Source organism: Phaethon aethereus, assembly GCF_964289735.1.
Source record: "Phaethon aethereus genome assembly, chromosome: 3".
NCBI lineage: Eukaryota > Metazoa > Chordata > Aves > Phaethontiformes > Phaethontidae > Phaethon > Phaethon aethereus.
Genome location: NC_138576.1, coordinates 4,048,051 through 4,075,691, shown reverse-complemented (window position 1 = coordinate 4,075,691; position 27,641 = coordinate 4,048,051). Strand labels below are relative to the sequence as shown.

Sequence of the window (27,641 nt, the reverse complement as noted above, 5' to 3'; positions counted from 1 at the left end):
GGGAATTGCAATACAGATTGCTGCTGCTGTGAGGATGCACCCTTGTGTCACAAGGGGCTCACCAACACTGGAGCTTCCTTCATCCCTGTCTCCATCCTCCTCCTCTTCTTACAACCAGCTTATTTCTTTCCCTCATCCCCAGACTTCATCCTTGTGCCTTACACACCTGGCTGCCTACCTGAGCAGACTCCACATGCCGTGCAGTCTGCTGCACCTCAAAGGGGTCGGGACTGGAAAGTGGCTGCCGATGCCCTCCTGAAAGCCCTGCCGTTGATCTAGAGGAGACCAGGGATGGGTCCAGAGAGAATAAAAGTGCCGCTGTGATAAATGCTCAGCTTGTCTGAGAGCCTCTCAGGGCCTTCTCCTTGGGCTCACTGCTTGGAGCACGCTTCCTTCCATCCTGGTGTTCCTCTAAGGAGGCATGGCTGGGAGGGGTGTACCAGTGGCAAGGTTTGGTGAAGAGCTGACCACCAAAGGTTGAGCACATCCAAGGTCCTGAAGGGACCGAGGTCCTAACCCTCTCCCTCAGGAATCTCTGGTGCTGAGATAGTATTTTTGCAGATCTTTCAACCTGGATCTGTACAGGATAACTCCTGAGAATTCATCCCAATGTGCCTTATGCTGTTCCTTTTTGGGATTCATCCTGAAGGAACCTGAAGCTCAGACGCAGCCTCTTTGCTGGTCCATGGTTGCTCTTAACAGCTGATACCCACTGACAGGATTTGCTTGGTGTATGGAGCAGAAGGGGAGGATGGGGAGAGGTGCCTTAAACTTGTATTTATGCCTAATGGTTTGTGTAACAAGGCAAGGACGGGTTCCTCATGTGCCTTGCAATGTACATCTTTTACTGACAAGATTATTTTTAAGCACTGTTTGCTACTAAACAGAAGTACAGAAGAGTTTGCATTTTTTCCCTGGGAAACAGGGAAGGGTATGAGTGTTACATATTAACATCCCCTTCCCAACTCCCATCTGCTGACTTTGTATTGTTGAAAACATTGATAATATTTTAAGCTTTGTATTGTACTGATCATTATTTAAAAACCTTAGTGAAAAAAAAGAAATCTGTAAAAGCAAAACAATTTGTGTGGTGTGACATTCACAAATGCACAACTACAGAAGGTTATGAATCATTAGGAAGAAAAGTGGATAATAGTGGATATATTAGAGTAGATAATAATTATAACAATCATGAACAATAGGGTATGGTTTTATCTGTGCATCTCAAAGTACTTTCCAGGTTTCCCAGTAACTGTGCTTTTCATTCCCTTTTCACAAGGGAGGTGCAGAATGGCTGCCCTGACACTGATTAGGGGGATTTAAGTTCATCATCCGTGAATGTATTTGGGTGTCCACTTTTCCTTCATTTCTATCAGAGGTGAGTACCTAGTGGTTTGGTGGCCTGGCACCAAAGCAGTGCAGCTTCAGTGGCCAAGCTGTGAATAGAAGTGCCTGTTAAAGCAAAACGCTTCAGCACATGCCTAGAATTAAGCAAAAGAGACACAACCATTGATGGTCAGAAGGATATCAATCATTTGGACATGAGCCTACATGAAATAAGGCTAGAGCTTCCGTTCTTCTTGCTGATAGCTATGCAGAATCACAGAATGGTTGAGTCTGGAAGCGACCTCTGGAGTTTATCTGTTCCAGCCCCCTGCTCAAGCAGGGCCACTGAGAGCCGGTTGCCCAGGCCCACATCCAGATGGGTTTTGGTTATCTCCAAAGGATGGAGACTCCACAACCAATTTGGGCAACCTGTGCCAGTCCTCAGTGACCCTCACAGTAAAAAAGTGTTTTCTGGTGTTCAGAGGAACCTCCTGTGCTTCACTGGGTGCCCGTGACCTCTGCTCCTGGCACTGGGCACTGCTGAAAAGAGCCTGGCTCTGTCCTCTTTGCACCCTCATTTCAGGTATTTATAGACATTGATAATATCCCCATCCTGAGCCTTCTCTTCTCCAGGCTGTGCAGCCCCAGCTCTCTCAGCCTTTCCTCATAGGAGAGATACTCCAGCCCCTTCATCATCTTAGTGGTCCTTCGCTGGACTCTCTCCAGTATATCCACGTCTGTTTTGGACTGGGAAGCCCAGAACTGGACACAGTACTGCAGGTGTGGCCTCACTAGTGCTGAGTAGAGGAGAAGGATCACTTCCCTCACCTGCTGGCCATACTTGGTCTAATGCAGCCCAGGATAGCATTCGCCACCTTTGCTGCAAGGGCACGTTACTGGCTCATGTTCAACCTGGTGCCTACCAGGATGCTCAGGTCTTTTCATGCAAAGCTTCTTTCCAGCCAGGTGGCCCCCAGTCAGTTTTTAATCCATCTCACTGTTCATCCCGCTCTGTGGTGTTGACCCTGGCTGGATGCCATGTGTCCACCAAAGCCTCTATCATTCCCCTCCTCAGCTGGGCAGGGGAGAGAAAATGCAATGAGAAGTTCGTGGGTCGAGATAAGGGCAGGGAGAGATCAGTCACCAATTACCGTCACGGGCAAAACAGACTCGACTTGGGGAAATTAGTTTAATTTATTACCAATCAAATCAGAGTAGGGTAATGAGAAATAAACCCAAAATCTAGAAACACCTTCCCCTCACCCCTCCCTTCTTCCCAGGCTCAACTTCAGTCCTGATTTCTCCACCTCCTCCCCCCGAGCGGATGGGGAATGGAGGCTGTGGTCAGTCCATCACACGTTGTCTCTGCTGCTCCTTCCTCCTCAGGGGGAGGACTCCTCACCCTCTGCCCCTGCTCCAGTGTGGGGTCCCTCCCATGGGAGACCGTCCTCCAGCGTGAGTCCTTCCCACGGGCTGCAGTTCTTCACAAGCTGCTCCAGCCTGGGTCCCCCATGGGAGCCGTCCTTCAGGAACAGGCTGCTCCAGCCCGGGTCCCCCACGGGTGCCGTCCTTCAGGAACAGGCTGCTCCAGCCCGGTACCCCCACGGGTGCTGTCCTTCAGGAACAGGCTGCTCCAGCCTTGGCCCCCCACGGGTGCCGTCCTTCAGGAACAGGCTGCTCCAGCCTGGCCCCCGCGGGGTCCCAGGTCCTGCCAGCAAACCTGCTCCAGCCAGGGGCTCCTCTCTCTCTCCACGGGGCCATAGGCCCTGCCAGGAGCCGGCCCCGGCACGGGCTGCCCACGGGGTCACGGCCTCCTTCGGGCATCCCCCTGCTCCGGCGTGTGGCCCTCCCCGGGTGCGGGTGCAGATCTGCTCCCCCGTGGAGCTCCATGGCCGCAGGTGCACAGCCGGCCTCCCCGGGAGCTTCCCCGGGGGCTGCCGGGGACCCTCTGCTCCGGCGCCTGGAGCCCTCCTGCCCCTCCTGCTCTGGGCTGGGGGCTGCAGGGCTGTTCTCTCACACCTTCTCACTCCTCTCTCCGGCTGCAGTTGTGCAGGTTTTTTTTGCCATTCTTATCTATGTTCTCCCAGAGGCACTACCAAGGTCACTGATGGGCTCGGCCTTGACCAGCGGCAGGTCCGTCTCGGAGCTGCTGGCACTGGCTCTATCGGACACAGGGGAAGCTTCTAGCAGCTTCTCACAGAAACCACCCCGGTAGCCCCCCCACTACCAAAACCTTGCCACACAAACCAAATACAGGTCCATGTATCAACAGCTTGTCTATGAGGATCTTACAGGAAACAGTGTCAAAAGGCTTGCAGAAGTCAAGATAGACAATACCTATTGCTCTTGCTTTATAGAATCACAGAATCACAGAATGGTTTGGGTGGGAAAGGACCTTTCAAGGCCATCTAGCCCAAACCCCCTGCAGTGAGCAGGGACATCTTCAACCAGAGCAGGTTGCTCAGAGCCCCGTCCAACCTGACCTGGGATGTGTTCAGGGATGGGGCATTGACCACCTCTCTGGGCAACCTGGGCCAGGGTTTCACGACTCTCGTTGTGAAAAATGTCTTCCTTATCTCTAGTCTAAATCTGCCCTCTTTTAGTTTAAAACCATTACTGCTTGCACTATCGCAACAGGCCCTGCTAAAAACTTTGCCCCTATTATGATGTCCAGCAAAGCACCTCTCCTTGTTGGCTCCTCTATCACTTGGAGCAGGAAGTTATCACTGCATTCCAGGAACCTCCTGGGTTGCTTATGCCCTGCTGTGTTGTCCCTCCAGCAGATAACGGGGTGGCTGAAGTCCCCCATGAGGACCAGGGCCTGCAAACATGAGACTGCTCCCATCTGCCTTGTAGAAGACCTCATCCACTTGCTATAGCACACACCCACGACAATGTCACCCATATTGGTCTGCTTTTTAATCGTTACCCATAAGCTCTCAGTTGTCTCATCATCCAGGCAGAGCTCCATGCACTCCAGCTGTTCTCTCACATAAAGGGCAGCTCCCTCTCTTCAACTTCTCGACCTGTCCTTCCTAAGGAGCCTGTATCCCTCCATTGCAACACTGAAGTGATGGGAGCCATCGCACCGCGTCTTCCTGATCCCAGCACGATCATAGCCCTGCAGCTGCACACAGATCTCTAACACATCGTGCGTAGTCCCCACGCTGCCTGCATTAGTCTACATGCACTTCAGAGAGACATCATTTCCCAGAAAGGGTGTGAAGGATTTCTCCATAATGGTGCCTTGTTGGCATCTCCTTGCTTACATACAAATGCTGGAGGTGAGCCCACTTAAGCCCTGTTTTGTTGATTTTGTCATGTCTTTCTGTTACAGCACTCCAGGCCCTCTGCTCATCAACCTTGTCCATCACTCCCTCACAGGGCTGCTGGTAACTCTGTCTCTCCCCCATCATCCCTAGTCTAAACCCTCTTTACCAAGAGGATCATGTGTGATCGTGTACATACCCCATCCCCCAGGATACACACTCAGCATGAATTTCAGTCCTCTAAAAAAATCTGCTCTTTTTCCTTCTGTTACCAACACATTAATAATTTTAATTATTTTTTCTTAATCTGCAGACCAAGGCTTCCATACTGCTGTGTTTTTACCCACCAGAGGGCGAGATGTCTTCATCTGTGGCCACAAAGAGGCCTCCAGTGCCACGAAAGCAGAGCCTTCAGCGCTAGCTCTCCAGACAGGCTTAGGAAAAAATGCTTCCATTCCAGCAGGCATGCAGCCAACTCTGCAAAGAGATGCATTTCTGAGCGAGGGATGTGCTTTGCTAACGTCTCGCCTTCTCCATAAGTGACAGGGATTTCACCAGACGAGTTGTTAGGCCAAAGTTTTAGGTTTCCATGAAGTATAAACCAGAGAGGAATGGGAGAAAATACCAAAACAAAAAAACAGGGCTGTTGACTTTTTTTAACTAGAAACAAAAATAGAGATTTGTGGTATGCTGAGAAGAAATTGCTTGGTGATATGGGTTTAGGGAACATATTTACTACATGCCCTTCATTATTCGCTATTACACACACACATATCCTTGACGTGAAAAGCCAGAGATGTTTATTAGCAAAAGAGGGAACTGACCTACCCAAGGCACATGAAGCCAAATGCAAAAAGTAAAAGAGCTTCCAAGTCAGAGGAACAAGGCATTTTGTTTTGGTCATTTTGTGTGTCACCAGCCACAGAGAAGAGAATGTCAGAGAAGGTAATGATTTTTACTTCAAGCACCAGATACTGCAGCAGCGAGTTGCCTCAGAAGAGGTTCTTTTACCCAATGGCAATCTTTATCTGGTCTTATCCTTTCAGCTCTCTGATAACATGGGCTAAGAGGCAGAGCATTAGCAAACAGCTCTGAGGGAGATGTTTCCTTCTTTGTTCTGTTAAGCAGCTGTTGAAGATGGTCTCGGGGACTAGGTCAGGGAAAGAACACTTCCCAAAGTTGCTGGGTGCTTCTGTTGACTTCAGAGGAAGAAGTGAAGCCTTAGCAGCCCTGGAAAAAAAAAAAAATCAACATGCCTGAAGTTTAAGGCATTAAGCTGCTTGTTGTGTCCTAAATTCTGCCACTGTTCCCAGTGATGGCTTCTCCTTTTTCCTGTAGTTCTTTGCTTTGTTCCAGCTGAAGGTTAAGACCTACTCTCAATCCAAAACAGCTCCTCTTGCTATGAAGTAAGAAAGAGAACTAAACTCATTCCTTAGCGGTATCCTTTCTAATACACCTGTATCAAATATTTGGACCTTTGGGACCAATAGAAGGGGTAGAACAAAGGAAAAAATCCCAGCTCGTATTGCTTCATCAGGGTGTCTGTTGGTCAGCTGGACAAACGCTGGATATGATTACAAAGCTGTGTAGAAAGTGGTGCAGGAGAGTAGTCCGATTTATGAATCCCTTGAATATTTCACTAGACTTGTGGGTATCCAGGTGGCAAATTTCAGCCTCCTGCCAACAAGTCCATGCTTCTGAGTGTTTTTTTAAAAGACCCATTAGAAGTAGTCCTTGGATCCCTCAGACTACAGATGGGGTGTATTGAAACACCATACACTCTCCTTGCATGGGGATTCACCGGTCAGACTTTTTTATTGCTGCATATTATAGTAGCATATATACACATAATAGCACAGTCTTTCCTCTAAAATACATAAGCTTTAAATAGATAAGAAATAGGAAATCTTGATAAAGACTTCCTTTTCGCTTTCATGAAGGGGATAAGAGCCGGGATGTAGGAGGCTAAAGAGGCTTGTCTTAATCTTGGCAAGTCAGACTTGCCTGTGCAGAAGTTGATGTCAAAGATGATGCTGAATCCAGATGTTCTAAGTTCCACTTCAATTCCTTATTCCCCATTTCTCCACTATCCTGCTTTATGGTCACTACTTCTAAGAAAGAACCAGCTTCTGCTATGGCTTTCCTTATTAATCTTCCTTTCTTCATTCGATCTCCCTTAAAATGCCCAGGAGGAATGTACTGGGACCACAGGCTTCAAATCCTGTCACTGCTCAGAGCCTAAGATCCTACTCTGTGACCCTGGATAATACTCCTGGCCTTAGTTCCCCACTCATGCAAAGGGCACGATAGCAGCACTCCTGCCCCATTGCAAGCTGGGCACAGGGGCAATCTGCCACGCACCCTTGATAAAAAGTTGCTGTCACTCTCCTGGAGGATGACCCATGGCCCACAGAGGCAAGTTGCCTTCCCTGAGGAAGGCACTGGCCCTTGCTAAGTTCAGGAAATGTGCTAAACGGTGCTTGGATATCACAGCAGGAGAAATCAGAGCGAGCGCTTTGGTCCCAGCACCTGCATCTGAATCAGCAGTCACATTAGCAGCTTGCTGTCTTTCAGATCCAGCTCGCTCAGCCCTGCTTGGCCTTCAATCTATTATTTTCCTTTCTAAGCTCATCAGAGACATTCTTTTATCTCCCACCGGCTGGCTTTCTTCTCTCTCCCACACCATGCTTAGACAGACGGTCTGGCTGCATTTGTCTCTGCTTGACTTCTGCTTACAAAACTCTCAGATCCTGCTGCCTGCCCTTGAATTGCAGCCTGGCCTGTCTTGTGTACCATTGATAAAGAGACCAAGGGAAAGACATACAAAAACCTCTTTTCTCTGTGGTGATTGACCTGGCTCTCTTTTATCTCTTATGTTTGGGAGCGACTTTTGCACAAAACTGCTTTTTTTTACATGCCCCCCCTGCTGCTTTTTTTGCGGCTAGAAAGAGATAAGAATTGTGTTTAGAAGAGAGGAACTATGCCAGTGCTACATATTACAAAACCTACCATTTCTCAGCTAATATACATACTATATACACAATAAACCAGCACAATCACCTCTGTTAAAACGTTTTGAGCACTCCAGGTATGACTTGGCCCTCTACGGCACCTCGTCTCCCCAGGCACCGTGCAGGGCAGGGACAACTCCCAACAGGCAGCCTGGGATGCCACCACTCGCTGTGGAGCCCAAGAGATTTTACGAGCATTGACATAGTCCAGCTGTGCCGAGAGGGTGAGGGCCTGGCAGAGACAATACTGAGTTTAAGCTGCGGGATGCTGAAAGGCCCCGGCCGGCTGTGAGGGGGGAGGAGGAACATGGCAGCAGCCTGTGTTGGAGTAGGCCGAAGCGCTCTCAAATCCGTTAAGAAAACAGGATTAATGCTTTCAACAACCCCCGGGACCGCGTCTTTTCCACACTACGGGGACGACGGCGCCCTGGACGCCGCTCCCTGCGCGCCGGAGTCGGCCAGGCCCCTCCAGCCCCCGCTCCGGGGCTCGGACAGGCGCCACGGGCCGCGCTCCCACCCTCCCGTTGCCACGGCAACCGCCTCCAGGGCGCTCACCGCGCAGGCGCGGAAGGCGGCCGGCTCACTGCGCATGCGCCTCTCCGGGAGCCTGCGCACTGGGCTGACCGGCGGTTGCCGTGGAGACGGCGTCGCCGGAGCCCGGGGAGGGAGCGCCTCCGCCGCCATGAGCTCGGAGCCGGGGCCGGGCCTGCCCTTCCTCCCGGGCTGCGCCTTCAGGGACCCCATGGTGAGCGCAGCCGCCCGGTGTACCCTGCCACCGGGTGTTCCCCCTCCCCCATTGCCCCGAGACACTCCCAGGCACGGTCTGGCCTGGCCTAGCAGGTGCCCCCCTGAGAGCCTCCCTGAGAACCGGGCCTCTTACACCCCCCGCCTGCTCCAGGGACTGGTCAGTGACCTGCACCCTGTTCGGCTCCCCCGGAGGACCTTCTACCCCCTGAAGACACCCCACGGGAACCTCATACTCTCTCAGACTCTCCTCTAACTCCCAGGAGACCTGGTACCCCTAAACTCACCTAATATTTCCCTTGAACCCACCCCAAGGGCACCTCCTATTCCCTCAGACCACCCTCTAATTCCCCTAGGAGGCCTGGTAACTCCCAAATTCCCCTAATATCCCTGAGGGAACTTGGTGTCCTGTGAACCTATGTCTTGGGAACCTGGTACTCCTCAAACTCACCAGACACCCTTCAGGGGACCTGGTACCCAGTGATGTGACCCCCAAGGGGTCTGGTGCCCTGTAAACTCATTTGATGCTCCACAGCAGACCTAACACCCACTGAACTCTCCCCCAGGGGACCTGGTGTTTCCCAAAGCCAACAAATACCTGTTCAACCCACTGCTGGAGGATGTGAACTCTCTGAACCCACCTGGTATCCCCTGAGCCCACCCACAGCAGACCTGGTAGTCCCAAAGTTCTCCCAATGGAGAGAACTTTTCCCAATGGAAATCTGTTCCCAGGGGACCAGATATCCCTGAGCCCACCCTCCAGGGCACTTGGTACTGTTAAGCTTGTCCCCAAGGAACCCGTTGCATCTTGCACCCATCTGATAACCCCTGAAATTGTCCTGATAGCTTTGGAGAGGTAAGTTCCCCCAGCCTCATTTGAGACCTCAAAAGCTTTCTCTGTAACTGCAGAACTACTCTCTGCAAACTCACCCCATGGAGATCCACTGCCCCTGAATCCATCCAATAGTTCCCCCACCAGTTCATGTGATACCCCAAGGGAAGGATTATCTCCAAACTCACTTTACAGTCTTGGAAACCTGATTCCCCCAGGAAAACTACTGTTTCTCTGAACCATCTCAGTTTTCCCAAAGGGATGTATTCTGAACCTGCTACTCGTTCTGATACTGCCCTGAACCAGGACCCATAAACTCACCTGATAGCCCCTCAACTGTCTTGATATACCCAGGAGAACCAACACTGTCCAAACCTCAAGCAATCCTCCACTAGGAATCAATTCCCCAAACCATCCCAGTACAGTTATATCCTGGACCCACCCACCACCTGAAGAGGAACAAATACACCCTGAAGTCACCAATCTCCTGAGCAGTCAACACCCTCCTGATACCTCCTCCTCCAAAGCTCTGATACTTCCACAAATGCTCTCCCGCTATTATGTGGAGAACTGAATCCTTGATAGTCCATGGAGAACTAGTGGTCTGGAACCTGAGAACCTGATAGTCTTCAGAGAACTGGTATCCCTCCACAGAACTGATACCACCACAGCTTCCAGGATCATCCCAAGGAAGTGAGACCCTCTCAGCTGCTCCCAGGTTCCTTGGAAGAAGTAGTCTCATCCTCATCCTCTGCACTTGAATTGATACCTAAATGAGGAAGCAACCTCTCCTTTTCCCCATTCCCAATGGCCCACGGACTAAGGATCTGATAAGCCCAAATCCTCCCAATATCCTCTTGAGGAAGCAGTACCACAGATGAGAACTGATACTCCCTGAGTTCCTTCCAGTACTGTTTCAGAGCAGCTGACAGCTCTGCCCTTCCTTGGTTCCCTGAGGTATCTTGAGTCTTGACACCATTGCGCAATTTCAACTCAATGCTACTAATGTCAATTTGAAAAACCAATACACTGACTGCTTCCCTCAGAAGCAATGCTCACAGACTTTTGTAGGGAACGGATAGACCAGGGCATACCTTACATTTCTCTGGAGCTTAATATCCTTAAGAACAGGCTCCTCCATTTCCATAAGGCTCAGTATTCTGAGTGAGGACCCCTTCCTCCTCCTGCTCTCTCCCAGTACGTCCAAGTTGCTTGGTCATCAGGTGAACAGGGCCCAGATATGCTCTGGTATTGGAGAATAAGGAACTTTGTGTACTTGCATGTGAACATTTGTCATGAGAAATGCTCTAATGCCAGAAAAACCCCAGACATACCTTGGGACAGTGCTCCTTGTCCTTAATATTCCCACTGAAAACTGACACCTTCAGAACAATCATTTCCAGGTCTTCCTGATACATCCCCTAGACTGTGCTCTACAGAAGAGAGAACCTCTTACCAATCCAGTCCACCCTTTGAGATCTGATATGGCAAACCTTCTCAAGTGATGGTGAGCCCTGCTGAAGGTCAGCCCACTCTGCTCTTCCCGTATCACTCACAAAGCCTCTTAATCTTCTGGGAGACAGACCTCATGCTTATTTGATGTTCCAATGGAAATGCTTATTCTCTCAAAAGAGGAAAGCTTCCCGTCCATCTCCTGCCACTGCAATGCTCTTGATATTTGTTGAGGAGACTACAGGACTTCCTAGGTACCCTTATGATAGAAATTTCTATAACTCTTGATTGCTCCTCAGATGGAGTGGTGAGGAACCTCTAAAGGAGCTTAACAACACTGAAAGCATCTAGTGCTCCCTTAGGAAGACATTGTCCTATGTTTTTTTACCAGTGATGGTATTGTCACTAATACCTGTTTGACAGATGTGCTCTTGACATAATGTGCTCTTGACAAGGACTGTGTCATGGTGAGCTTTGGTAAACCGACTCCAGATCATTCTGGATCCTTTTGTGAGAACCCAGTTTTCTCTCTTTTCCAAAATAGGACCCTCTCTTTTCTTTATTCTGCTTGTGTGTGGATTAGGAATACCCAAGGATAAATTGTCAATGTGTCAGTCTTAGTGGTGCCTTCCAGCATGCACAGTCACACTATTTTCTAAATCAGTGACGACTGACTTCTTCAACAGTAAGCGGGGTCATTTACTTATAACGAATACTCTTAATCATGCAGTAATAAAGGTTATCTCAGAATTATTTGCAGCTTAATAATAGTATTCCCTCAATAACATTTATGACATCTTGGAAATTTGCAATGCAAATTTCTTACCCTAGCAAAATATTATTTCCTCTATGAGTAAAATCCTGCCTGCTTTAGTCATGTGAATGCTTCTATTGACTTCAGCAGTGCTGTGTGTATGTAAGAAACACCCACAGGACTTAGCAAAGCGGATCATTATTTTAGAGTAACTTGAAGTCCTGGTAATGTTTTAAGGAGATCTGGACTCCAGAAATGGCTTTGCAGTGTTCTTCGGGATGAGCCCTAGTGAGTGCTATCAACAAAGTATTCCAAAAACATGTGGATGTGGCACTTCAGGACATGGTTTAGTGGGCATGGTGGTGTTACGTTGATGGTTGGACTTGATGATCTTAAAGGTCTTTTCCAACCTTAATGATTCTGTGTGATTCTGTGTGTGAACTCACTTTGCCTCAATTTTCCAGTCTATAAATTATGCGTCACAATCCTTGTTTTCTAAATGAGTGCTGAGAAGTGCTGAAGAAAACCTCTGTGTTCAAATAAGTTAGTATTGTTATTGCTTAGTGCTCATGTGACAGAGGAACACAGACACTGGGAGGATGAACAGCGTTTGTATGAAGCATTATAGACCTGGCAGAAGGACAGACTTAATTCAGTGGAATTTCTTCATATATGGACTGGCAGCAACTGAGGTTAGGAGTTTACATTCTGGGTTTTCCCTTTTAAATTTACATTAGTCACCTGATACTGTGAGATGTAATCTGGCATCCATGCTGACTTGAGAGAGCCTATCGACTTTGGGAGTCTTATGAATTTATGAGATGTTTTCTTCAGGCAACTGTGGGCCCTTAAAAGCCTGTGCGCTTCTGACAAACACTGATATTGCCCAATTTAAAGACAAACTTCCCGTTTTTCCTTGAATATTTTTCCCACACCTTTCCCTTGGTATTTATTTAACAGAAGGAAATGGCCATTCTGTGGCAGGGCTAATGTTTATAAGACATTCTGTTAACCTGTCTTCAGTAAGGTCTCTTGTTTTCACATGAACCTGTTTTCCTAACTGCTCTCTCCACAGCATTGCAAGATCCATAGCACCAGTTTAAAGAGAAAACAGGCAGTTATGTGAAATTCAAGTGGGGCTTTGAAGGTATAAATAAGATTAGAGGCTTAACCATGAAGGGTGAGGGAGGGGGTGGAGAAGAAGTGGTTCACATGCCTGAGGTTGGACTGATTGCAAGTCTGTGTCTGGAAAAGGAGCTGAAGCTTGTTCCTTCGGCAGTAGAAATGTGTACAACTCTGTTTTACTTGGCAAAAGTCAAGGTAAAGTCAGAGATTTTATTATCAGGGACTCACAATTTCTCTGGCTTTCTCTGGAGCACTAAGTGTTGAAAGCCCAGTGGGACCAGCCAGGCACGTGTTATTTCAAATGCTTTCAGGATTGCAGGTGAGGTACCCCAGATGATGGACTCTCCAGAAAGTCGAGTAGCTTGGTGTCAGTCAAGTCCTATCCTAATCTCCAGTAGTGAAGAACAGGACTGGGCTGACAGAGACCATGTCCTATTCACAGCTCTGACGTTTTCATGTGGTGTGTCCTTAAGCAAAGCAGGGACCTTCTTGTGCCATCTGGAAAACTATTTAGCTTGAAGAATGGCTCAGTAGCTGGTGTCAGACAGATAGCAAAGATAGCTGAAAGGCTCCAAGAAGCTCAAAACCAAGATTAAACCAAGAAAACAAAAAAGAACAGGTGAATCCTATAGCCAACATTATATAGTGCTCACATGGATAGAATTCTTCTTGTCTTATCAGGATTCTCATTAATCTGCTGTAGGGCCTTACACTGTGTTTAGAATAGAATAGAATAGAATAGAATATTTCAATTGGAAGCAACCTACAATGATCATCTAGTCCAACTGCCTGTGTGACCCTTGCACAGACTGTGGAGAGTAGTGGTGAAAGAGCTAATGTGCTTTGGGACATTTCATAATTGCAGTTCTGTGAGCATGACACACCTTGATTTAGCCCAATGAAGAAAATCCTGTGGATATCATCCCCAGGAGAGGGTTAAGAAAATAAATAGCGATGAAAAACACAGAGGGTGTACAATGTGTAATAGTCAAGGGAGCACCGTGAGGCAATAACAGAGTGAGATCCCATGGTGCTCTGTACTGCCATAACGCAGAGTAGGGAACAATGAGTTTGTGAGATAAATACTAGGGCAAATAAAGTACTGTCACCCCATTCTAGGCACCGAGAATGGTGGCAATAGGGAAATTAAGTGATTTAAGCTCTTGGGGAGTGCTAGGATTTGAGTTCACTCTGATGCTTTGTTCCTACAGCCACTTACTGTTTTTTCAGCCTTCTTGATCTGGGTGTAAAATCTGAGTGCAAAAAACTGCTGCAGTAGGTTATAATAAAATGCCGATGGGGCATTCTGGATATTACACTCTTTTACTGTTCTTCTGTGCTTTAAGTAGCCGTATCTACCAAGTGCATGCAGTATTTTAACAGCTGGATTTCCTTCCACAGAAAACATCTTTTCATCGGTCTCAGACACTGGGCTACAAAAATGGATTTGCCTTTTCTCGGCTGCCAACAGTGGGTATTGGCGGGGAGCGACTATATGTGAATCAGCTTTCTCAAGCTGAATTAGATAAATTATCCAACAAGAGACCCACGCTGACCTATGGGCAAGCCAAGCAGGCTCCACCTTCAGGCTTCATTCCAGCACACGTGGCTTTTGACAAAAAGGTATAAAGAAGCTTATTCCAGGAATATCGCTGGCCAAGTTCGGAGACATAAACAGTCAGCTCCAGGGTTCATGGGACAGTGTACAGCAGTTTTCAGATGCCATAGCCCTTAGTCAGAGACAGCTGAACCCCAGACTGAAAGAGGCTTTCTTTGCTTGGGAGGAGGATTATAATACGTAAACGATGTAAGACATTCCCCACAAGTTACGCTAGAGCATTTCCAGCAGGCGTTGGAAAAGAATTCTGATTAACTCTGAAAAGCTTCAATTTATAACCATTGCCCTGTAAACCACAGCCTGGCCTTCTGTGTTTCCAAAACTATATTGGGATTGTAACTGAGCTTAAACTGTAAAAGACAGACTGCAATGGGGACCCTGTTAGACTGTTTAGCTGTGGTCTATCTATTTATGCTTGTGCTTGTCACCACAGGGTGTTACAGCCTGTACTGCTCTGTTAGTACTTTCTGCCTTACATCTTGGTGATACTGTATCTGACTAGGAGGTGGCTGTGTGTCTGCTCCGAGCAGTCCTGAGCTGACCCTTGATTTTAAATGTGCCAGAGGCACAGACTGCAAGCTGGCAAGTGCAGCCGCAGCCACGGACAGAGCAGTCGCTGCAGAGCGTGCAAGGCTCGGCAGACCTGAACGCGTGCAGGGGTTTGCAAGCTGCCAGGCAGGCCTGGAAAGGCAGTCTGCAGCCAACCCCCAGCCCATCTGTGATACAGTCTGAGGAACAGATGTGTTGTGTTAATTACGGAGGCTATTCCTTCAGAGTAATGTAGATGTTGCCGCTTAATCTGTCAGATACTTCTCTGCCCCTTCATTCAAGCCAGAGTAGCACCAGGGGCCTCAGTGCTGTGGGGGAAAGTCACGGTCCCCTTTGAAGCACTTTTGCTGGCTGGTAGGAACTTTCTGCCTTTATCATCACTTAATTACCTAGGCCTTTGGGTTGATGTAGGCTGGGTATGTAAGGCCTGGTTGGCCACCTACATCCTCCTAGGGCAATGAATGATCTCGGAGGGCATATTCCTCATACTTCTGCCAAGCACAGGAACTGTGATTAACTGGCTTTTGGCAGGGTGCATTTTCTCTGCACCTGGATTTCTCTCCTTGTTTCTCCAGCAGCAATTACCTTTTGCTGTCAGTGATGAATAGACGTAACTTAAGATGACCCACACAGATTTTAAAATCCACAGATGTGGCTGAACGTTTTACTAAAATCTCCTGATAGTTTCCCTAAGTCAGGGTCTGCAAAGCTGACAATAGTAAAGAAAGTCATGTATGTCAGAAAACTAGATTACTGGCACTAACCAAGCACCTGGCAGTAGGTGAAATAGCAGGTGATCAAGGAGGAGTAGGGAGAGGCTGTATTTTTTACATGTGTCAAGTGTACCAAATTTGTAAAAAGCAGGTCTTTAGGAAAGCCCTCACGATGCCTCTGCCATCAGTCACAGCTTAGGCTACAGTTGGCTTTGGTGATTTTATAGGTTACAATCCAGTAACTTTGCACTGGCAAAAAATGTTACAAATAAATTAATTGTCTTAATAGACTAATCATGGTGTTCAAAATGTTCCTCTCTCTCTTCCTTTGGGATATCACCCCTTTGGCAGATTTTGAAGTTTGATGCCTATTTCCAGGAAGATGTTCCTCTCTCTGCAGAAGAACATTACCGGATCCGCCAAGTGGGTATCTATTACTATTTGGAAGATGACAGCATGTCCGTCATAGAGCCTGTTGTGCAGAACTCTGGTCTTCCTCAAGGCAAACTTATCAGACGCCACCGAGTGCCCAAGAATGACCATGGGGATCATTACCACTGGAAAGATCTGAATCGGGGCATGAACATCACCATGTATGGCAGGACGTACCGCATAGTCGACTGTGATCCATTCACACAGGTGTGTTGCTTGTTCAGAGAACACTGACACAGAGAATCCCAGGAGTTACGGGTGGATAGACCTGTTAGAATCCAGTAGTCTGCATCTGTAGCTTTCACAATGAGGTTGTTTGCAATCTTTCGTTTTGCTTTTAGTGGAGAATTCTTTCTTTGGACCAATGGGAAGTTCAAGGTATATGTGCTGAGGGCACATTAATTGCTCAGTATTTTTGCCCCAGGGCTGCTGGAAGTCCTTTGTCCTCCGAAATGCTCCGTACAGTACAAATTATAAGCTTATTTCTGTGTGAACAGAATTGGTCTAAGCTCATTTCTATGTCTACACCAGCTTAACTGCTTAGAGTCCAGATGAAACATTGTGCATAGGTGAGAGGGAAATTACTGATCCTAACTCTTTTCTGACTTAATACTCTTCTGTTAAGAATAGGAGAAGGGAATGCAGTCAGTAACTCTGCATCCACCTACAGCCAAGCCAGAAGAGCGGTTATGATCCGTGGGTTGAGAATCATGGTATGAACTGACCTTTCTAAGAGAGCTTACTCGTCGTCTGGTTTTCTATTTCCTGCTACTTCTGTACCAGTAAATGAAATAATAACAATCCAGTACCAAATAATAACAAATACCAGTATAATGGTATCCTGTTAAGATTGTCCCCAATATAATCTCAGCCCTGGTCAACTACTATTCTTTCAAGCAATTCCCAGGAGCAGTCCAGGAGTTAGCATACTCCAGGGACCATTCCCAATAGGTGAGTTACATGCAGCCAACCTGTTCTGGAGGCTGAGAGGGTTTAGATGCAGGATGTTTCTTGCCATTTGGCCTCAGTAGCCAGGGATGTTCCCAAGTATGTATAATATATTGAAATATATGTGGCTGTTGAGAACATGTGGGGCCAGCTCTGCTGGAAGTGGATGACTGTCAAAGTCAGTTCACACCAGATGAAGAGCTGGTTCTTAAGTAAATGTTGGTTGATTGATGGAAAACAAGAAATGAGCTACATGGGTCTACATCTCAAGGACACTAGTCTATTTACCATTAACTGGCATCCTCCAGACCAGAAAATAGTGAGTCTGAAAGCATGAACCTCCTTTGTGAGTCTTCGGGGTGATCTCATGTGCCTGTGGGAGATGTTTGCATAGGTGCTTCCTGGGCTGAATGTTTTCATGGGCCACTTCCCAAGGCCAAAAAGGGAAGAAGTCCATTGAGTTCAGAGGTTGTTTTGGGTGACTGATGTGAGTGCACAAGTAATACCCTAGAGTTTGTTGATGCATCAAGGTAAGCAAAAAATCTCTTTATAAACAAACAGATTGTCCTTTTTCTGTGGCAAAAGTACTGATTCTGAAAGATGGACTGAAGCTGCCACTATGGCACTTATCCTCATGGCCCAACAGGCCTTGGTGGGTCTAGTGTGGGTAACACTAACTTCCACTGCCCGATACATTGGGGAGCTTTAGGCCTCTTGCAAATTCTGACTGACTACATCTGCTGTTATGCATTAATTTAATTTTTTTTCATTTATATGAAAGAGACCAACTGACAATTATCCTCCATTTAAAGCCCTAAGGCCAAGGAAAACTGTGCTCAAGTAAAATCTGAGTTAGGATGCTGAGGACAGGACTCCTCTGCGTAATTAAAGGGCAAGTAAAGCTAAGAAGCAGCTTAAACAGAAACATTTTTTTTTATCATCTTCTATTGTACTTGCTATTGGAGTAGAACTAATACTCCTGCAGCCTGGTGGTCTGTGAGGAATGAACGTGCAGTGTTCTGACAACACTCATCTCAGTCCATCTGTAATCTCTAGTTACTGCTTACCTTCAGAGCTCATGGCAGCATTAATACCTTAGATGACCTTCCTAGGTGTTCCTGGAGAGCCAAGGAATTGAACTGAACCCTCCAGAGAAAATGGTTTTCGATCCTTACACAGAACTGCGTCGGATGCCTATGCGCAAGTACATCACACCATCAGATTTCGACCAACTCAAACAGTTTCTGACTTACGACAAGCAGGTGAGAGAGCTGGGAGTGATTACTTGCATTACAGACTATATGTGTTATTGAAACTCGAGTCTTGTGCGTGTCTGCAACCTTACTCATTCGAAAAAATCTCAGCCCACTGAACAGACTCCAGATTTGTTCCTTTCTTGGCTTTTGTGAGAAGCAAAACCTTTGATGTTTTTGCTGGACTTTGTGCCTTGCGCTTCTCTTCAGATTGCAGAGCCTGTGCTCTAGCTCCTCCATCTCTCTCTTGCTTTCTATTGGGATGAGATAAGCCACCTGCCTGGGGAAGTTAGCAGATAGGGCCAGATGCAGTTCTATTACGAGTGGGCATGCTGCTTCCACTCCTGTCTTCCCCCAAAGCATTGATGCGAGGTGTCAGAGTGAACAATTTCAGACAAACACAAATGCCACTTGCTCTGACTGAATTCTCCCTGTGCACACAGTTGACTAACACTCTCCTCCCTGCTCCTCTGGATCTTCTTTTCATCTAGCTACAATGTAAGAAACCCTATAGACTACATCTATACTAGAAAATAAAACAGAGCCAGGACACAACCTGGCAATACACAATTCTGCATATTGTGCCTGGCCAGCTATCAATCAAACAGTTCCTGGGCATCAGCTAGGTATTAGCACAGGCCAGGATCATATCCACTTGGCATTTCGGATATGGTCACCCTGTTTTGAGGGGAGCAGACAGTTTTGCTGTGTGCATGCAAGCTGGGTCATGCCTGCCATTTTACTGCCAGTTTAGCTTTAGTGACTTAGTGACTGTGCTGGGCCAATTCTGCCTGCAACAGCTGTTGGGCTGCCTGTTTAGGAGCTGTACTTTGGGGAACTCTTGAGCATTGTAGTGGGAGGAGTTTGATTTCTGTGGCATTAAAAGATGATATTTCCAGCAGTGAATGCAGCTTCCTCAGGACTGCTGAGTGCATTCCCCTCTGCCTTCCTTAGGGTGAGATTAGTAAAGAATTGGCCATGAAACTTCTAAGAGGTTTAAGAGTCAAAACAAAATTCTGTCTTGTTGAATTAAGTTTCCTTATAAAAATCATTTCTCTTAAAAGACTACTTCCCTACTCATTTCTGGGAGATTATTTTCTGCTGCTTTTTAATCACTTACCCCCATTTTTCCTCATGCTTCTTGAACTAAATTTCTTGTCCTAGCATAAACTGTTCTCTCTCACTTGCTGCTGTCAAGGTAAGTCAGCCCTGTCTAGCTCTCCAGGCCCCTGCTGCCCTTCCCACTGCTGCCTCAGCAGCCCATTCATCCCAGTACCCACAGTACAAGCGCTTCATTCTCCTGTACCTGGCAGAGAAGACTGGTGAGATGCCTCCAGTCATCCAACCCATTTCAACTCGCTTCATTTGGACAAAGCATTAGTAATTCTAATCCATGTTTGTTTTCTCTGCCTCTTTTTTCTCCACCTGAGGTCCTTCGCTTCTATGCCGTGTGGGATGACACTGACAGCATGTTTGGTGAGAATCGGCTTTACATCATCCATTACTACTTGGCAGATGACACAGTGGAGGTTCGGGAAGTCTACAAGCAAAATGATGGTAGAGACCCATTCCCAATACTGATAAAACGCCAACGCTTGCCCAAAACCTTTGTGGACAAGAAAAGTAAGTTTAGATTGACCAGCACATCTGTCTGTGATAGAGTGCCTTGGTGGGCAGACACGTATGTGGTGGCTGTGTCAGAGGTACACCAAGTCTGGAGAATTTTTGCTGAGAAGACTCCAAGTATCCCCAGTTTTTGGCCAAAGAAAGTTCTTTAAATGATCACTAAATTCTATATCTTTTTAGGAAACAGTGTCAGGACAGCAGTACCAACAGCTCCCTGGAGCTATTTATAGTGCTTGCTTTTGTATCCCTTTTCACTAGGAAATGTTAACATCTACCTGATTGATTTATTTTTCCTTTTGCTCTCTTGTCCTTAGAGACCTTTCCAAGCTGTGTGCTGGAGATCTCTGATCAGGAGGTACTTGAGTGGTACACAGCTAAAGATTTTGCTGTCGGCAAATCTACCACCCTCCTTGGACGCACTTTCTTCATCTATGATTGCGATGAGTTCACACGAAACTTCTATCGTGACAAATTTGGCATTACAGACTTCCAGCCAGTGGAAATAAAGAAGAAACCACTTGAGGAAGTTCCACAGGTACTGCAAACAATTTCTCAAAGGAAGGCGGGGAAGGAAGCAGTTGGTATAAGCTCTTATAGTAAAGTATAGATTCAGCTTGGTAAGAATCTGTTGCAAACAAGGTCAGCTTAAAGAAAAGAGCAAGTACCTTGAAAAAGACAAAGAATGGTCATAATCGATATAAAAATGGAAGTCCTCTGAAACTGTTGATTTCTAATATTGTAAAGGACAAATCGCTTGCTAATAGTGATATAAAGAACTCTGGTAATGTCTGTACTAGAAAATGAAATGGTGTCAGTGTTTGTTTTTGGCTGAGAAGCCAACTGGCACAATCTGGCTGCACTCATACTACTAAACTCTCCCTCACCCTCCAAAACATGGTTGCCAAGTCCAAACTCCCTATTGGGCGTGGCCACAACCCTTGTTACCTCCCAAAGTGAGACTAGGAATGGTTTGGAGTGCTAGCTGGCCTAGACCACAGACATGGTGGGGATTAGGTTAACAGAGATGATGGAATTCCTGTGCACAGGAAGGTTTAGTTATTAGTATAGCCATAGTCTCTTTCTTCAGAGAAAATTACCTAGCTTTCTGAATTTCAGATTTTCTTAATTCTCTTTAATGTTTTCTATAACTAAGGGGTCCAACACATGGGTGGGCTAGTAGTGTCTCTACTGGGGAGGATGTGCTACCTGGTGACAGAATATTTCTTTCCAAACAGTTGTTTTCTGATAAGCTGTTTTGCAAACATTGGCTTGTTCTTAGTTTCAGCTGTTTCTGCTTGATATCCCCTCTGCATGCAGGTAATTCCTCCCTATAATGGTTTTGGCATCCTTGAAGACTCTCTTCAGAACTGCTTTTCTCTGTTTCCAAAGCCTCCCCCAAAAGATATAATTAAGATGCTAGAGAATGACCACAAGGTGCTGCGATACCAGGTGGCCCTGGTAAGTGCTTTCCATGATGGTATAGTGCCAGCTTATGTTGTAGAGTCAGAAGGATGAGAGGAACAGCCTGCTCAGACAAGGCTGTTAGCAAATTCTCCTCTGTGCTGGTGGGAAAAGAGAGTTCCCCAAGCCAACACTAGTGCCCCTTAGGGGATGCCGTTGGGTTATTTTGTACTTGCTGTGACAATTAGTAGCATGCAAAGGTAGAAAAAAACAAGGCCAGAAAGTACAAAACAGACATGCTACAAAACCACAGCCATTTATGGAAAAACTCCCACTGACAACAGCACGTGACAGATGGCCCTAACTGAAACAGCATTGCAACTGGGCACTGTGCCTCTGCCTGCCTTCAGCTGCTGCCACAAGCGTGAGCTTGCTGTCTCTCCGCTGCTGGCTCCCAGCACCTGTCCTTCTCCAGGCTAGTCCTGGCTGCAGCAGCCAGCAAGGGGCTGTGCTAGCGGAGCAGCCAAGTGCCAGCGTAGAAGCTGGGGAGTCCATGGGGACGGTGTTTTCCACCCGCAGCAATGGCATTCAGGCCTTGGACTTTGTGCCAGCTTTACAATTGGTTTCTGCAAGGAGCCCCTGGCACATCCAGCAGTAGCAATGGCATTTCCTGTGCTGCTTGGTGCCTGCTCTCTCCAAACACTCAGGGTGAATAAGGGCTGATTTCTTTTCCCTATTGTGCAGGAGTTCCTAAAGGTCACAGCTGACGAGTTCAGATCCACTTAATTTTAAACTAAGCAAGTAAACCCACTGGTGTGTCTGGGGAGTGTCTTCCTGTGACTAAGAGCTGGAAGCAGAACCAACCTCTCTCAGGCACTTGTTACAATGAAAAATATAACTTTAATACTACATTTTACAGCCACTCTCTCTCTCTGATGAATCATTCCCTATAGGATATTCCTTTCTCTTGGATTACTCAGTGGAAACACTGAATATACTTGGTCACTGAAGCCCAGATTCTGCTTCTGCTAGCCTGACTAGAGCAAGTAACCTTTGAAATTTGGGTACTTAATGCTGTTTAAGACTTTGTTATGCTATGTCAGCATATCTGTAGCTCTTGGCCTACATCAAGTGCTTTGTTTGTCAGCTATAAAAAAAAGCTAGGAACTCTGGGTGCTTATGAATGGGTTACTAGGTACTCCTAAGCACCCCAGGAAAGAAAAAATACTAGTTCAAATGTTCTTTTCCAAAGCCACTACCTTTCCTCTAGGAATCACCAAACCCCGAGGACAGAAAGCGTCGTTTCATCCTCTCTTATTTCCTCTCCAATGACATGATCAGCATCTATGAACCCCCAGTCCGTAACTCTGGTATCATTGGAGGCAAATACTTAGCAAAGACCAGAGTTGCCAAACCAGGCTCTACTACAGAGAATGCTGTGTACTATGAACCCTCTGACCTCACCATCGGTTCTACAATTGAAGGTAAAATCCAGTCTGGATTGATAATATTCTCTGAGCATTGGTTTTCAGTGCCTGCTCTGATATGTCATTTATTGCACAGGCAGTGCATATACCTTCCTTCACTCGAAAGATCTGTTCCTTATGGGTCTCATCACATTTGAGTTTCCAGATCACCAGCTGGCGTATGTTGATATAACTCTGTTACTGTCAGTGTTTGGACCTTTGGCATAATTAGGAAAAGAGCTGCTTTTCTTGGAGCAATACTCCCTTTGAATCAGTGAAGCTATTCTCACTTCAAGGACTGAAACAAATATCAGAGCTCGCCCAAACCTGAGCCCAGCCACAAGAGAGAAACCATGCTCTCTCCTGGATGATGAAGTGACTTACCCATGCTGAAAGGCAAGTAACACTGCTTTCTTTAATGCCTCTTCTCCAGTGTTCGGCCACAGATTTGTTATCACTGATGCTGATGAGTATGTGCTTAATTATATGGAGAGCAACGCAGAGAGTTTCCCTGCAGCAACACTGCAGTCCCTGAGGGATCATTTTCGCCCACGGCAGGCGGTAGAGACGGCTGCCAAAAGGTAAGCTTTGAAGGATGGCGTCACGGAGCTAAATGAGACTCACGATTGACAACTGAGCGGATTTCTAGCAGCCACCGTGGGGTCCAGCCTGCTGTCTAATGGCTGCTCAGCTGATTGTTCATCTCCAGGAGCCTGTGTCTGGACACATACAGAGGGGGCCAAGTGTGTATGATATAATGCCGCTGATGACCCAAAAACCTTGAGGGACAGCTCTGGCTCAGCAGCAGAGATATTTTCGGCTAAATGGACACAGTCATCTTTTCCCAAAAGACAGCAGTTAACTGTAACAGATGCTGCTAACAGTATCTGCATGAAGCTGCTATATGGTTGCAGGCTCAGCAGAGAGTTGGAGTCGTTTTTTTCATTTGCTCTGGCTGTGCTTATCAGCCCATCAAAACCTAGACCACTGGTTTCTTAGCTGTCTGGACCCATTTTGGGTGACCTAGTAACAACCCTATTACCTCACAAAACACTTTGGAGTCGGTATCATGGTAGTTCAGAAGCTCTGGTTGAAATCAGAGTTGCATACAGTTCCTGGGACTGTATGGAGCACACAAGGAAACACTGCTTGTCTGAAAGCACTTGCAGACAAAAGGTGCATGGGGGAAATGTCCTGCAAAGGGAAAAGAGTTTACCTAATGCTCCAAGACCAAGGCTGAGCTTCATCTTCATGTCAAGGATGAGATGAGCTTGTCATAAAAGCCAAGCACCCCAGAAACCTGCTGTGTATTCAGAAATACAGTCTGGCCAGCCATGGTGGGCAGCCAGCACACAAGTGTCACAGTAAGGCTGCCAGAAGTAGCTTTTACATGCAGTCCTGGTCTTCCTTTCTTCTACAGTGACATCCCCATGCTTGGGACCAGCAAGCAGGCACTGGATGAATTAATTGTGCAGGTTCAGGAAGAGCTGAAGCCCCATAAGTACTTGAACAACAAGAACATTCGGGAGGCGTTTCTCCAGTGTGATGAGGATAGCTCTGGTGTTCTGGACAAGGCAAAATTTTTAGCCCTTTGCAACAGCTTGAGCGTGCCAACCAACGCCATTCTTCTTAACAAGGTCAGAAGGAAGGGGTGCTGTGCATATCAAACTCCCTCCTATAGCCCTTCCAAAAGAGCTCTTCTACAAATCAACCCTAGCCAGGCGAGAACAAAAGCTGTTCTACCCTACAAAGGGGAACAGCTTCAAGAAAAGGGGAAGAGAGTCCCAGTTCAGAAAGGCCTCTGACCTGTTGGATTGAGCCTTTGTCTTAAAGAAGGAGATAATAATTGCTGTCCTCTAAGTAAAGGGAAGAAATGTTACCCAGGTTGCCCCCCAAATGAGCAGCCTAGTGTTTGGCTGCACTGTTATGTGAAGCCTGAAAATGCCTGCTGGCTCAGGTCTCAGAGATGAGCAGAAGAGGTTGTATATCATGACAGAGATCGGGCATAGGCTTCTTTAGAGCTACTGAATGTCTGTCATGACTTCAGCACACCTGGGCTTGGGTCGAGATGACACTGAGGTGCTTAGGGAATGAGCCTTAGGAAAGCTTAGATGCATTCTGGACTTAACAGCAACTGAATCGAAGATTTGAGAACTAAGTATTGTACCAAACAAAAGAAAAAGAAATTAGAATCATAACTGCTTGGTTAACATAACTAAAACATAGGCTTGCTGGGCAGTATGAGCAACAGCACATGGAGATTACAGTCTGCATGGCAGAAAACGTGAGGGCAACTGAAGAGAAAAACTCATGTAGTGGGGACAGAGGATTCTTTTAGGAATATGACTGGCAAGGATGTTTTCTTAGCATAATGTGGTATGCAGTAGATTAGTGGCCAATAAAGGCAGACTCACTCAGAGTTTAAAGAAATCTAGAAACCAGGAGTAGACCTCTTGCTAAAAAAGAAACATTTTCTAAAGCAGCCAACTGTGAGCATCACAGCCGTGGTTAGAAAGGTGCACAGGCGTGGTATTTATGTCTCTGAATGCGCATTGAATAAAGGCCTTTGATCAGCACGCAGGGCTTATGCTGTACTAGAGTTCATTGGAGACCACTCTGCCCTAAGGAATTTGCAATGTGGTGACAGCCCTTCCTGCTCCCACTCCAAGAATGAGAGATTAAGTGTGCCCACTTAACGTGCCCACGAGCATGTGGGGAACCTGTGACAATTGAGTCTGAACCCCCATGTTTGAATCCCCATCTAGGACCTATACACTAAAAGCATCTCTCTTCTCTCTGTAAATCTTATTAATAACAGTGTGCTCAGAGCCCTCAGATGTGTGGCAGTGCTATAAATTAAACATATGGCAGATAGTTAACCACTGTCTGGATTGGAGAGGTGCACAGCTGTCAGTCACATAAGAGCAACCCTAGTAAATCTGTCTCCAGGCGACAAGGGGAAGAAGAATCCTTTCAAGGAACTGTGATATTAGACCCTTTCCATTTCTCTGGGTGTCAGAAGGAGATTAGTTATGCAATTAAAGAAACAAAAGCCCTCTTTCTTCCCCTTAAGCACACAAAGGCTATAGCTCTGTAACACAATGCAGGGTCAGGCACGGATACCAGAACTGGCTCATTAGTAGGGCTGTCGGTGAGCTCAATTATCTGTGTCTCCACTTTATGCCATGTGCACACACCAAAGTGACACCAGTGAACGGTAACTGTTCGGATAAGCTGACCCCACCCCACTTGTGGCAGAGATTTCTATGGGGTTTCTGAAAAATTTGCTGTAGTCTATGTCAGTCTGTGGCCACACTTTTATTTTTTATGGATTGATTGCCACTGTGGTTATACACAGAAGGCAATCAAGATTAAACTCAAACACTTTAACTCTTCTCCTTGCATAGATTAGTGTCATCTAGAAGCATTCAAGGTTAGCTGTGATTCAGGACTACTAAGGTGGTAGGCTCTTCCACGCAGGTGAATAAGATCTTCTGCTCTGTCACACACGGAGTATCTCTGGGCACTTTCCCCTAAAAAAAACAAATTTGCAGCTTCTTCCAACTCTATGTTGTTGTTTGGTTTTTTTGTTTTTTTGTTTTTTTTTTTCCCCAGCTGATTGACCTATGTTCTTGTGGAGAAGACAAGATAAACTACCATGACTTCCTTAGAGCCTTCCCCTCGTGATCTTCCCCCAGGAGCTGAAGAACAAGACCAAACAATAAAATTCTTAGCTGAGTTGACTTTAAGACAGCGTACTTCAAAAAAGATGCTTTAGTCTTCACCCTTGCTTCACTCACTCTGCCCCTTCCCTTCTCACTAGAGCCAACTAATTTCACCCCCACTTTTTAAACTTTTTTTCACTTCCTAACCTCTCCCTGCCGTTTTAGCTACCACCAAACTCAACCTCACAACTGCTGGATATTGAAATGAGAGTCACATGAGAAAAAACTTTGGAGAACTAAAGCTAGGTTCTCTTGCTGATCTCTCAACTTTTTAATGCAGTACAGCAAGGCTTGCTAGAGCTAAAGCTCTCTAAAGCCTGGTGTGATAACCACTCTAGATTTCTCTTACAGAGTCAAAAGGAGCCTTTCACCTTCAAGCAGTGAAGACTGCCAGTTTAAATTGTTATTTGCAGTGCAAGACGATCTAAGAGCCCTGCCATGGACCATGATAAACTCACGCTTGCTAGTCTGAATGTAAGCAAGTCATGCATGGCTGCTATAAAAGTGTTTGTTAATAAATCTGCTTTAAATAGAAGTTCCTCAGTGGCTGGAATAGCTAAGGAATAAAGTGAGGGGAAAAAAACCCCACAGAACTGTGATTCTGGGTTTACTTGAAAGGGAGTGGTGAGTCTAGCTCTTACATAGCTGTGCAGATAGCAGGGGTCTGTACATAAGTCTGCTGACAGCAGCTTTGCATTTTTTAACAGAAGGTTGGGAGGATGGTTTTAGGATTGAGATACTATCCAAACCCATCTTATTGCAACTTGTCATCTTACCAGACAGGTCCAATGAAAATGGAAAACTAGCAATTAGCACAGCAATAGAGTTATCACACTTGTGCTCCACTTACGAGTCTTACGATTGCTCATCTGTCCATGAAGGTAAACGTGGCAGGTACCTTCTCACCCCAGATGACACCTGCCAGATATTGCCATTGAGCACATATGAAAGGCAGCTATCATGCATGCAGTAGAGAACAAAGCTCTTTGGAACAAAATGCTTATTTAAATCAGCTTTTGTGCTGTGGATTCCCACTTCCCCTCAGACAGCTGAAAGTCTCCACATGACAGCTCCCTCCTGCCTCGTCATGTTCAGAAAGGTCACCACTCTTCCCTTCTAGGCCCGTTTTGTGCTGCTGCTCACTCCAACTGAGAATCGCTACAGCGCTCTCAGGTCCACCTCAGATTTCAAAAGCATGGCTTGGCATTGCATGATGTGCCTTCCAAGCAGCAGCTGACAAAGGCTAACTTTTAAAGGCCACCTTAATCAGCTTTTCCAGAGACCAGGAACTTACAGATTAAATTACTGGAGCTATAGGCTGTAGAAAAGAAAGTCAGAAACTGTTTTCTGCACATGCTATGAAACTGTAACCTAATACTAGGCCAAATCATGTAGCA

At 46.5% G+C, this 27,641-nt stretch overlaps 1 protein-coding gene across 1 annotated transcript; it reads left to right on the top strand.

Moving 5' to 3' along the window:
- Positions 1-8,288: 8,288 nt before the first annotated feature.
- On the top strand, positions 8,289-26,655 carry EFHC1 (EF-hand domain containing 1; the record flags this gene model as incomplete). The annotated part of the gene is made up of 11 exons (XM_081997537.1): positions 8,289-8,351; positions 13,915-14,136; positions 15,745-16,032; positions 17,886-18,035; positions 19,457-19,649; positions 19,967-20,187; positions 20,970-21,110; positions 22,324-22,537; positions 22,953-23,100; positions 23,940-24,156; positions 26,135-26,655. The coding sequence occupies 11 exons, from the start codon at positions 8,289-8,291 to the stop codon at positions 26,204-26,206; spliced, it is 1,929 nt and encodes a 642-aa protein (XP_081853663.1). The 3' UTR covers positions 26,207-26,655.
- Positions 26,656-27,641: the final 986 nt, after the last annotated feature.